This window comes from Natator depressus, chromosome 14, assembly GCF_965152275.1.
Source record: "Natator depressus isolate rNatDep1 chromosome 14, rNatDep2.hap1, whole genome shotgun sequence".
NCBI lineage: Eukaryota > Metazoa > Chordata > Testudines > Cheloniidae > Natator > Natator depressus.
Window position 1 is genome coordinate 36,134,024 of NC_134247.1, and position 13,595 is coordinate 36,147,618.

General features: G+C 47.3%; 1 protein-coding gene across 1 annotated transcript; it reads left to right on the plus strand.

Moving 5' to 3' along the window:
- Positions 1 to 2,147: 2,147 nt before the first annotated feature.
- On the plus strand, positions 2,148 to 6,557 carry LOC141998754 (olfactory receptor 2B2-like). The gene is made up of 2 exons (XM_074971755.1): positions 2,148 to 2,927; positions 6,501 to 6,557. The coding sequence occupies exons 1-2, from the start codon at positions 2,148 to 2,150 to the stop codon at positions 6,555 to 6,557; spliced, it is 837 nt and encodes a 278-aa protein (XP_074827856.1).
- Positions 6,558 to 13,595: the final 7,038 nt, after the last annotated feature.

Genomic DNA, 13,595 nt, shown 5'->3' on the forward strand with positions numbered 1-13,595 from the left:
TCTGTTGGTGAGGGAGACAAGATTTTGATCTTACACAGAGCAGGGAAAGGTACTCTGAGTGTCACAGCTAAGTACAAAGAGGAACAGAAGCCTAAATAGTTAACACATATTTCAAGGGACCATTCAAGGTAAAGTTTCTAGTTAACTCATCTCCCATCATGGAGGGAAAGGTGGTGGGGGGAGAACCTGGAGGAGGGGGCTGAGTGGGTCACAGATTGTTGTAATAAGCCATAAATCCAGTATCTCTGTTCAGTCCATGATTTTAGTGTCTAGCAGAGTTATGAATTTACAACACATACTTGATGGGGTCCACATCCTGAAAGAAATATTTCCTTAGCCCCTTCTTCTGGTGTTCAAACAACCCTCCGAGCTCAGCATCAGAGGCAAGCCGCCACGGAGCAGGATACACCAACTCACAGTGGTACCAGACTCTGCCAGAACAACAGACACAAAACCTGCAGCCACATTTCCATTTCTATGATGATCAACACCATCCAAAACACAGTTTTCAAGATCCATTACTCTAAAACATACCCATCAAAACATGTGGTATATCTCCTCCAGTGCCCCAACAACAGCTATGTGGGTGAAGCCAGACAATCACTATGCTCTTGAATGAACTCACACAGGAAAATGATAGAAGACAAAAACACCCTGTCACTGGTGGGTGAAAACTTGTCACAAAGCAATCACTGTATATACGACCTATCAATCTTCATCCTCAAAGCAAACTTGCACAACACCTTCAAAAGATCAGCCTGGAAGCTTAAATTGATAACTTTGCTGGACACTAAAAATTATGGACTGAATAGAGACAAAATCTATATCCCACTAACCCCACCCTCATCAACGTATTCTCCGCCCCCCTCCTTTCCCCTCTATGACTGGAAGCATGTTACAGGCCACTTCAACATGAATGGTCCATTGAAATATGTTTTAACTACTTGTGCTGAAAAATCTTCTTCATGCTGCATTTAGCTGTGACACTCTGAGTACATTTCCCAGACCTGCAGAAGAGCTCTGTGTGAGCTCAAAAGCTTCTCTCTCTCACCAGTGGAAGCTTGTCTGTTCCCCTGGATTTGAGGGATGTGTGTACCCCAGAATTCAATCAAGGTAATTGCAACCATATTATGTGCATTGAGCCACCGTGAATTAATAAAATAGAACACCACATGGTTAAGGGTTAAATGCAAAACAGGCTTTTAGAGGCAAAGTGAAAACTAGCTGGGAGTTTCTGCTCATCGGAATGGGAGGAGGGGAAACAAACGTCAACAAGTGAGATTGAAAACCTTGGTGGCTGGAAGACCTGGAGTCTGGGCATCTCTGATACTAGAGGTTTATTGAAAGTTAGTAAAAGTGATGATTTTGTAAAGGCCATTATGACCTATGTGTTTTGTAGAAGTTATAAAAGACTCGTGAATACAGTGTATTCTGGAGCAGTCCTCTGAAGCCATTTTGAGAGATGTTTTTCTTGACACCTTTTCTCACTGGTGGATGAGCAACTGGCCACTGAGAACCCACTGCTAATTACTAAATACCGTTCCAGATTTTAGGTAAATATCTGGGATGCTTTAAACCTATTGCTTATGTCTGTGTGTGATTAAATCTAATAAACCACAGTTTTAGATAGAGCCCACTTACTTGTATTAATCTTTCATCAGGTGGAATTTCTGTGTTCCCATTGATTTATTCCTGACACCACCTGGAGTGAAACAGTTAAGTTGCCCCTGCTGTGAGTTCTGAAAACTGTTGGTAAGAGGTCCAATAAAAGATATTACCTCATCCGCTTCATCTCTCCAATATCCTCGGACAGACCCGGTTACAACAACACTGCAGACAGAGAGATGAGAGATTTCCCTGACCTTTGCATAAATGTATGCAGTGCTGTAGCCGGGTCAGCCCCAGGTTATTAGAGATTCTAGCCTTTCCCTAATCCATTCACTGAACACTAGCACCTATTATCACAAATCTCCTTGCTGCAGGATAGTTTTCACCCTTATTCTTTCTGGCTCCTACAGATGATACATGGCAAAGGGGAATGGGAAGATGGAAACCAAAGCTCCTTGGGGGAATTCATCCTGCTAGGGGTGTCTGACCGGCCGCAGTTTGAGCTGCTGCTCTTTGTGCTCATCTTAACCTGCTACACCATGATCTTGCTTGGAAACACCACCATCATTGTGGTCTCATGGCTAGACCCCCATCTCCACACGCCCATGTATTTCTTCCTCAGCAACCTCTCTTTCCTGGACCTCTGCTACACCACCAGTGTTGGTCCCCAGATGCTGGTGAACTTCTGCAGCACCCGAAAATCCATCTCCTGGGCTGGCTGTGTGGCCCAGCTCTACATCTCCCTCTCTCTGGGCGGCACTGAGTGCCTCCTGCTGGCCGTCATGGCCTACGACCGCTATACTGCCATCTGCCAGCCTCTGCACTACACAATCATCATGAGCCGCCGCCTCTGCCTGCAGCTGGCAGCCACCTCCTGGTTGTGTGGCTTCGGCAACTCCATTCTGCAGACCATCCTGACGCTGCAGCTGCCCCGGTGCGGGCGGAACCAAATCGAGCACTTCTTCTGCGAGGTACCGGCCCTGCTCAAGCTGGCCTGTGTCGATACCTCTGCCAATGAGGCCGAGCTCCTCGCCAGTGGGGTGATTTTGCTGCTGGTTCCACTGGGCCTCATCCTGGTCTCCTATGGCTACATCAGCACCGCTGTGCTGAGGATTCACTCGGCCAAGGGCAGGCTCAAGGCCTTCAACACTTGTTCCTCCCATCTAGCCGTGGTGTCACTCTTCTATGGCACGGCCATTTCCACATATCTACAGCCTCCATCCAGCTACTCCCAGGACCGAGGCAAGATGGTCTCCCTCTTCTACACCATGGTGACCCCCATGCTCAACCCCCTCATCTACACGCTGAGGAACAAGGAGGTGCACAGGGCCCTGTGGAGGGCACTGGGGAGAAACGTGACCGCCCAGGTGACCTGAGCTGGACGGACAATTGGCACAGAACCATCTGTGCCTCTTATGGCTTCTGTTGCCTCTTCGCTGCCCATATGGAGCCTTCTTCTCTCCCCACAGCCCTGGCCCTCTCCACCCACACAAACCCTCTGTCCTCTCCCACTCTACAGAACAAACCTGCCCTAATCTGCCCCACAACTTGCCTTCCCTCTCCTACCCCATGCAACCCCTCTCCCATCTCACACATCCCATCTTGCACCCACACAACACCCCTGCCCTCTGCTTTCCAATTCAACCAAACACCATCCTTGGTGGACCTCTAGGAACAATTCCTGTTCTCCTGCCCAAAGAGATTATTCTTATTGCTTTCTATTGTGGTAGAAAAGAGTCTGCAACTGAGTTCAGGGTTGTACCAAGCGCTGCCCAGACACACAGCGAGAGGCAGTCCTTGCCCCAGCTGAGATCAGGGCCCCATTTTGCTTGGTGGTGCATACACAGTGAGAATCAGTCCTTGCCCCAGCTGAGATCAGGGCCCCATTGTGCCTGGCACTGCATACTCAGTGAGAATCAGTCCTTGCCCTAGCTGAAATCCAGGCCATGTTCCATGAGACAGGAAGATATATGAGTTCAGTGCCTTCTGAACAAAACTATTGGACATCACAATCAAAGACTGGATTAAGTCAGTGAAGGCAGCTGTATGGGTGTTGAGAGTACCTGAAGAAGATCATGTGGATTTTGTGGAAGAGTATCTCAAAGTCCAGGCCAGATCGACAGTGAAGTTCATGGCAACAGCTGACAAGCCAGATGTAGAGAAGACATTTCAGCTTCTCTTAGAGGTGTATGGAGACAAAGTGCCCATTGGAACCAGACTTAAGGAATTCTATGAGCTGACACAGGGACCACTCGGGCCTACTCATATGAGCTCCGGGAGAGAATGAGTCAGGTGAAGTGCTGGGGCCCACAACAACTTCCGGACATGGATATGGTCCTGAAAGCGTAGTTAGTGCTGGGGCTCCAGGATGATTCCCTCCACTGTGAGATGAAGAAGAGGTTTAAATAAGAGCCTAGTAAGAATTTCCATGAACTCCTGCCAGCTGCCATTACATGGCCTGAATTAGAGCAAGATCCTGTGGAGGAGATGGCCAAGCCCAACTGCTGTACACAGAGTGGAGGCCTAGGTAATGCAGCTACTGGGGAAAAGGCTTTTCCCCAAACACAGGTAACACTGGAAAGTTTACAAGAAGCTGTCCAGAAACTGGCCAGCAAACAGGGGGTGATGATGAAAGTGATGACTGAGGTGATGAAAGGTAAAATCTCCCCTTGTACGCCAAAGGATCCCGAAGATCCCCGCTGAAGGATATCCAGGGAAGGTACATTTACTACACTTGTGAATGGCCAGGGCATAATAGCTGAGAATGTCCACTGAGAAGGAGACCAGAGCCCCAGGTACTCAAAACCAAAGGGGCATCAGGAATGAGTGGCCCATCTACAGTAGAAGGCCAAGTTGTGGCAGAAGGATTCCTAGGCCTGACCTTGGTGGAAAATCAGTCTGCATACAGTGCTGATAGGATCTCGGACAGTGCCAGCATATCTATGGACTTGTGTGAGTGAGCATTTGGAGACTAACTGCTGAAGTACTTGTGGCCGAGGTGAAGATCAGCTGTTTGTTTGATACTGGCTCAGAAATCACCACTAAAACCGAGTTGCATTTTCAAAAATATTTGAAGGATAAGGAGCCGACCATACACCAAATACACAGTTTGTACATGTGACAGCAGCTAATGAAATGGCAACCCCAGCGGCGGGATGCCTTGAAACAGACACAGTCTGTAGAGCTGAGTGCTTCTCTACCAGTAGAGCGGTAGGTGGCTTTCATCTTGGTCCATGTGGACCCTCCATTACAGCTGGTTGGGAATTTTTCAACTCAAGATTTTCTTGTCAGAATATGCTGATTCATCTAACCTGACAATTTTGGGTGGGGGGTGGGGGGTCAATATTTTTTGAGAAAAGTAAAAAAGTTTCAAAATTGTGGAAACCTCCCATTTTGACGTTTAGTAAATGGAAATTTCCATCTTTCTGGTTCGAAACAACTTTTCATTTAGGAAATTAAACATTAAACAAAACATTTCAATCGACCCAAACTAATTTTAAAAAAAGTTTTTGGTTCATGCAAATTTTCAAGATTTCAAATTTTTGTGCTGATTCCAGATGGGGAAAGGTTTAAAATGTCAAAAAATTTCACAAGATGTGAACACGCTTTCCTACCCGTCTCTGTTCTCTATCATTTGAGTGCCCTGCTCAAGATGGCATCAGTCCGTGAGTTATATGAGCGGAGCAGACAGGGAATTCCTGCCCAAATATCCCTCACTTCAGTAAAGTCTTCCTACAACATCTACTGGCCAGCTTGGTAACTAGAGGGCCCAGAGCTCTGTGAGTGTAGTCACTTATCTCCACACACAGTATTATTATTTATTATTTATGTTAAGCTGACCGCCCCAAGGTGCCCAGTCATAAACCAGGTCCCCACTGTGCCAGGCACTGAACAAACACAGAACAAAGAGACAGTCGCTGCCCAAAGGAGCTGACAATCTAAGTATAAGACAAGAGACAACAGACAGATACAGACAGATGCGGGAGCACAAAGTAACAATGAGACAGTATTGGTCAGTAAGGTGAGCAGTGGTCTCAACACACCAGCAGCTGGTTATTTGCATCAAGGCAGTACTTAGGAAACCAGGAGCCCTTGTGCTAGGCACTGTACAAACACAGAACAGAATGACAATCACAAGCTATCAGGCTGGATACAGGAGGTCAGGTTGGATGGACCTGATAGTTTTTTCTGTCCTTAAAGGCTATGAATCTATTACTACAATTTAAAAAACAGGGGGAGGGGGCAGGGGGAGCTGGGAGGATTGGCTGGCCCAGGGTGGGGGATTGGGAATGGAATACAGGGTCTTTCCCTTCTATGGGGGTGCTGGCTCTAATCCAGCTCCAGCACAGATGGACTGGGGAATATGTTATGGGACCTTTCCTCACTTGGAGTGCTGGCTCCAATCAAGCCCTTGAGCAGGCATAGTGCTGAGTGTGGGAATGGAATATGGGGCTTTTTTATTTTTTATAACAAATAAAAGAAAGGGGCAGCTGACAGTAATGAATATAAATCTGAAGTTAGGAATTGTAGAAAATGGATCAGGGAAAAAAAGAGACACAAGGAGACTTAAAGACAATAAGAAAAAGTGTTTTTAAAATATGTTGGGGGGGCAGGAAGAATCCTGACAATAGTATTGGTTCATTACTAGATGGAAATGGTAGGCTTATCAATAGTAACGCAGAAAAGACAGAGTTGTTCAATAAATGTTTCTGTTCTGTATTTGGGGAAAAAGTAGGAGATATAGCCTCATCATATGGTGATAACACTCTTTCCATTCCATGTACGTGTACCTGCAGACCCCATCCCAGGACCAGAGGAAAACGGTCTCTCTGTTCTACACCCCGGTTACCCCCATACTCAACCCCCTGATCAACACGCTGCGGAACAAGGAGGTGCACAGGGCTCTGCGGAAAGTGCTGGGGAAGAGCCCGACCACCCAGGGGACCTGAGCTGGTGCAGTAGTTGGGCATGGAACCATCTGTACCTCTCTTGGGTTCTGTAGCTCTTCCCTGCCCATATGGACTTTTTTACCCTCTGCCCGCTTCCACCCTTCACAACTGCCCTTGCCCTCTCCCACCTCAAAGAAAAACCTGCCCTCCCCAAGCCATACAAGTCCCCTGCCCTCTTTCAACCCATGCAACCCACCAACTCCTGGGGCATGTCTACACCTAAAACTCGGCATCGGTGCAGCTGCGCTGCTATAGAGCTTTAATGGGAGAAGCGCTCTACACTGATGCAAGAGAGCTCTCCCAGCAGCATAGTTAATCCACCTCCCTGAGAGGTAGTAGCTATGTTGGCAGGAGAACCTGTCCTGCTGACATAGCCCTGTCTACTCAGGGGGGTTAGGTCGGTATAACTACTTCGCTCAGGGGTGTGGATTTTTATACCAATATAGGTCTGTGGTGTAGACCAGGCCTTGGAGTTCTGAGATTACACCAGGATGTCAGCTTTCATTAAAAAAAAAGTTTCTCTCCATCTCACCCCCTATGGTTGGTTAGTACAGCTGGAAAGATGACACCAGAATGACCTAAAGACTCAGAAAGCAGAAGGAAAAGGAAAACACCAAATTTATTATTTAAAAAAAAAACCTTCTGATTTTAAGCCAATCTCCTGATTTTTAGGGCCTGACTCACCCTTTTGGAATGCTCTGGGCTGGCAAGACTGCATACTTCCTACCAAGAGAGGAAGACATGCTAGCCCTTCTTCCTCATGTCTCTGCTCCTCTGGAGGGTTAGAAACTCCATTTACTGGGCCACATGTCATCCATTTGTCTGGGACCCACCAGCTTAATTGTTGATTCTGAACAACTTTGGCTATGGGATTGTTCCGAGGTTAATTCAAAGAGGCCTGTTGATTTCAAGGGGCATCAGATTGGCCCTCAAAGTGCATGTGACAATGGCTAAGGTTTGGGAAAGTGACAGATGATTTTGGATGATGAAAATGAGACACCTTAAAGGCACCTGATTTTCAGAAGGCAAGTGCCCAGGTCTTCCTGAAAAGCAAGCATTTAAAAATCATGAGTCATGCTCCAAAAATCATGTCATTGTCTTTGAAATCATGAGTTTTAATTAAATTGTAACTGTTGGGTTCTTTTTCTTGGCCTCCAAAGTTCTGAGATTTAGATCGCACTTGGGTCACATTCCATGGTTTTTCTCCCTCTCTGTGGGGGCTAGAAATGTTTCTTTTAAAAATCATTTTTTAATGTAACCACGTTCTTCCAGGAGCTGCAACTTTCAGGAGAAGACCTAGTACTGCAAGACTTTCGTTGGCAACACTGCAGTACCCAAAATCACGAGTCACTTTTGTAAATCTTGGTCCGTGCATCTCTCTAGTGGCCTGAACCCGTAATTACAACAGTCTGTTACTGAAGCACAGGCAAGGGAGTTCCTCTTTTGGGTCAATCTTCACTTTATGCTCTCATGGCTCTTGGTTGAACTGGCATTTTCACTGACTTTGCTTTGTAGCTGCTGACCACACCTCTCCAACTTGAAGGCTGGGTATGGTGTTTTAGTGGCACAGGGAGGGAGGGAGGGAGGGAGGGAGGGAGGGAGGGAGGGAGGGAGAGAGAGAGAGAGAGAGAGAGAGAGAGAGAGAGAGAGAGAGAGAGAGAGAGAGAGAGAGAGAGAGAGAGAGAGAGAGAGAGAGAGAGAGAGAGAGAGAGAGAGAGACTGCTCTACAGCCTTAGCTAAGTGGCATATGGCTTTTAGCTCAGGCAGTAGAGGCTCATGCACTCAGCTCCAGAGGGCCCAGGTTCAATCCTGCCCACTGATGACCAGGGTCTGTTGGCATTACAGATGCCCCCAGCTTCATTTCATTCTCTGGGCTCTCTGTATTGATTGAAGTTCAGATAGCTAGTCCAGCAGGCTAGGATGCTGGATAGATAGATCATACGTGCTGACTTTTACTTTTCTCCCAGGGTTCTCCACCCCTGCTCTGCCCCAAGGCCCCATGTTCCTTCTGCCTCTTCCTGCCCCATCTCTGCCCCCTCCCCCAAGGCCCCACCCTCACTCCACCTCTTCCCACTCTGATCCGCCCCCCCTCAAAGCCTCTGCCTGCCTGTTGCTTTCTGGTCTCCATCCTCCCCCTAGCCCCTCCCTGAGCTGCCAAACATCTGTTTGGTGATGCTCCTACCAGCTGTTTGATGGCATCCCCAATCAGCTGTTAGGAGGCAGCCCTTATTATCTGATCTGGGGCATGGCCAAACTGGTCGATTAGCTGCAGCACTGAACAGCTGTGGCTTGTGGGTGCTTAATGTGGGTTTCCCTTCCCCCCTGGGGTGCCACTTGAAACTGGGGTACCACTGAGCCAGCCTGACCCACCAGCCTGGGCTCCCTTTACACTGTACTGCTGTGCAGCCTGCCAAGCCCTCCTTTAGGCTTCAGACTGCACTTTAGCAGTACATATACAGGTAGTCACATACGCAGCTGCGGAAACACACAGACATTGAAATCAGCTTTGCATGGGAAGGCTCAGCTAAGTAACTTCCCAGTACTCAAGTGCACCCCTCCTCTAGAGGGTAAACCCAAAATTATACCGTCTTGCGCTACATGGAGATCTGTACAGTGTAAGCTCATGAAATTCGCCCCCTCCCTCAATGTGGAGGAAGGTATGCAACAGCTTTTGCCCCGAAGTAATATTTTCCACACACTGGTCTTAGACAAAACAAAACAAGTTTATTAATGACAAAAGATAGATTGTAAGTGATTATAAGGAAAAGCAAACAGATCAAAGCAGATTACCTAGCAAATAAAACAAACACGCAATCTAAGCTTAATATACTAAAGAAATTGGATATTGTGACGGGGCAAGGCCAGATGGCTCTAGAAAAGTAGTGGGAGATAGATATATTAGCTCCAGGCTAAACAAATCCCTGGTACCAGGATAAGTTAAATGGCAGCTGCTCCAGGTCAATTAAGACACCTGGGGCCAACTAAAGAACTTTCCAGAAGGCAGGGAGAACGCTAGGTTGATAGGGACACCTGAAGCCCATCAGGGACTGGCTGAAACTAGTTAAAAGCCTCCCAGTTAGTCAGGTGGGTGCAGATATCAGGAGCTGTGGGAGGAAGTTGCACTGTTGGAGAGACTGAGCAGTACACACCATATCAGGCACAAGGAAGGAGGCCCTGAGGTAAGGGTGAAGTGGAGCTTGAGGAAGTGGGGGCTGCTGTGGGGAAGTAGCCCAGGGAATTGTACGTGTCATGTTTCTAAAAGGTCGGCTACCATAGCTGATACCATTAGGGTCCCTGGGCTGGAGCCTGGAGTAAAGGTTGGGCCTGGGCTCCGCCCTTTCCCCCCTCCCCCTGATAAATCACTGAGACTGGGAGACAACCGAGACTGTGCAAGGGAGGATAGCGTCTCCTCATCTCCCTCACTGGTTTATGATGAAAATGGCTCAGTAGACTGTGACCCTTGTCTCTAGAGAGAGGAGGGTTACGTGGAGGGTCACAGTGAGCCTCTGAGGCTAGCGAAATCCGCCAGAAAATGCGGGACCCAAGGAGACAAGGACAGAGCTTTGTCACAATATGTATAGCAAATTCACACCCTACATGTTGTTTAGGCAGATTGCAGAGATTCCTGAAGGCAAGCTACACTTGCTTGCAGCTTAAAACCCCAGTTATTCCTTTCACAGGCTAGACAACCCTCTAGCCTGGGTTCAGCCTTACTCCCCTAGTTCAGTCTTTTTGTTTCTCCAGGTTTTCCAGCAGTCACCTTTCTTGGGCGGCGAATCAGTGAAGAACGAACTATGATGATGTCACTCACCTGCCTTAAATAGCTTTCAACATATGGCAGGAACCCTTTGTCTCCCAGTTTGATTCCCACACCCGGTCAGTGGAAAAATACGAGTATTATCATGGGTCCAGCGCCAGGTTACTTGGTCACATGTCCCAGTAGGGCCACCACATCCTTGCTGTTTCCAGAATCCCCAGAAAGGCTTACCAGTGGGAGATTAGCATCTTTTAAGACCTATTATTCTCCCTAATGGCCCTTCCCCCAGCCAGCCATCTAGACTTATGGCATTCTGTCTAGTGGATTTTCCGCAGGTGTAAACACACTTGTAATAGATGCATAGACAATCTTCCTAACTTCAGATACCAAAACGATATATGCTTACAAGTAGGATAATCATATTCAGTAAATCATAACCTTTCCAAAGATATCTCACATGCCTTATCCTGCACAAAATACATCATGGCTATGCCATACTCATGTCATAATAATATTACTATGAAGAATATGGGCAGTAATGCCACATTGAGCTCCCAATATTTTTTTCATGGGTGTTCCAACCCGGAGCACCCACGGAGTCAGCACCTCCATGCCGAGATTTCAGAGGGAGGAAGTGGGTGAAGTAATATCTTTTATTGGACCAACTTCTGTTGGTGAGAGACACAAGCTGTCTAGCTACATCGAGAAGTTGGTGCATTAAGAGATAGATAGATAGATAGCATTAGGATCTAAACCAGTGGTTCCCAAACTGGAGTTCGTGAACCCTTGCGGGTTCATAGAAACATAGAATATTATGGTTGGAAGATACCTCAGGAGGTCATCTAGTCCAATCCCCTGCTCAAAGCAGGACCAACACCAACTAAATCATCCCAGCCAGGGCTTTGTGAAGCCAGGCCTTAAAAACTTCTAAGACTGGAGATTCCACCACCTCCCTAGGTAACCTATTCCAGTGTTTCACCCCCATCCTAGTGAAACAGTGTTTCCTAATTGTTAGGATATAGATATTCAGGCCTGTCTGCAAAGGCCTATACTTTAAGAATTTAGGTGTATTCTTATCACTTGGCTAGTTATAGAGGTATAAAAGAGAGCATCAAAATCACTGTCTGACTAGATAAGGCCTTTTCTCACTGTGACAGTCTGAGGCCCTGTGCTTAGGCTAAGGCCTCTGGCTAAGCAGCAGAGGCAGCCATAAGCTGGGAAGCGAATGGTCACATCCTCACATTCCAAACTCGTCACACTGAAAGAAGGTACTATTGGACTGTTAGGAATACAATGCTGTCCTGATAATGCCTATCACCTCCAGAGAAAGGGAAGTGCCTAGGAGATGTAAAAGGAAACTTAGTTTGACAGCATCCTGTCTGGCAAGAACTCACTTATCAATAGCAGGGGTGTGAAATCCTCATTTCTTTGTTGTTCTATCATCGTAGTCTCCACTTCCCTATTGTTTGTCTGTATAACCTCTGTCTGGTTCTGTGATTGTTTCTGTCTGCTGTATAATTAATTTTGTTGGGTGTAAACCAATTGAAATAATGTTTTGCTAAGGGGGGACTGGGGGTGGGGGATTGGAATCATATTTTGCTAAGGGCGGAGGGGAGAATGGGAACAGGGAATGGGAACAGGGACACACACCAGGCTCTGTGGTGTCAGAGCTGGGAAGGGGGACACTAAGGAAGGAAATTGGAATCATTGCTTGCTGGAAGTTCACCCCAATAAACATCGAATTGTTTGCACCTTTGGACTTTGGGTATTGTTGTTCTCTGTTCATGCAAGAAGGACCAGGGAAGTGAGTGGGTGAAGGAATAAGCCCCTAACACTAATATCCAACCTAGACCTCCCCCACTGCAACTTGAGACCATTACTTCTTGTTCTGTCATCTGCCACCACTGAGAACAGCCTAGCTCCATCCTCTTTGGAATCCCCCTTCAGGTAGTTGAAGGCTGCTATCAAATCCCCCCTCACTCTTCTCTTCTGCAGCCTAAATAACCCCAGTTCCCTCAGCCTCTCTTCGTAAGTCATGTGCCCCAGCCCCCTAATAATTTTTGTTGCCCTCTGCTGGACTCTCTCCAATTTGTCCACATCCCTTCTGTAGTGGGGGACCAAAACTGGACACAGTACTCCAGGAGTGGCCTCACTAGTGCTGAATAGAGGGGAATAATCACTTCCCTCGATCTGCTGGCAATGCTCCTACTAATAAAGCCCAATATGATGCTGGCCTTCTTGGCAACAAGGGCACACTGCTGACTTATATCCAGCTTCTCATCCACTGTAATCCCCAGGTCCTTTTCTGCAGAACTGCTGCTTAGCCAGTCGGTTCCCAGCCTGTAGTGGTGCATGGGATTCTTCCTTCCGAAGTGCAGGACTCTGCACTTGTTGTTCTTGAACCTCATCAGATTTCTTTTGGCCCAATCCTCCAATTTGTCTAGGTCACTCTTGACCCTATCCCTACCCTCCAGTGTATCTACCTCTCCCCTTAGCTTAGTGTCATCTGTGAACTTCCTGAGGGTGCAATTCAATCCATCATCCAGATCATTAATAAAGATGTTGAACGAAACGGGCCACAGGACCGACCCCTGGGGCACTCCACTTGATACCGGCTGCCAACTAGATATCAAGCTGTTGATCACTACCCACTGAGCCTGACAATCTAGCCAGCTTTCCATCCATCTTATCGTCCATTCATCCAATCCATACTTCTTTAACTTGCTGGCAAGAATACTGTGGGGGACTGTATCAAAAGCTTTGCTAAAGTCAAGATATATCACATCCACCGCTTTCCCCATATCCACAGAGCCAGTTATCTGATGATAGACGGCAATCAGGTTGGTCAGGCATGACTTGCACTTGGTGAATCCACGTTGACTGTTCCTGATCACCTTCCTCTCCTCCAAGTGCTTCAAAATGGATTCCTTGAGGACCTGCTGCATGATTTTGCCAGGGACTGAAGTGAAGCTGACCGGTCTGTAGTTCCCTGGGTTCTCTTTCTTCCCTTTTTTAAAGATGGGCACTATATTTGCCTTTTTCCAATCGTCCGGGATCTCCCCCAATTGCCATGAACTTTCAAAGATAACTCTGCAATCACATCAGCCAACTCCCTCTGCACCCTTGGATGCATTAGATCTGGACCCATGGACTTGTGCATGTCCAGCTTTTCTAAATAGTCCTTAACTTGTTCTTTCACCACTGAGGGCTGCTCACCTCCTCCCCATACTGTGTTGCCCAGTGCAGCAGTCTGGGAGCTGACCTTGCCTGTGGAGACCGAG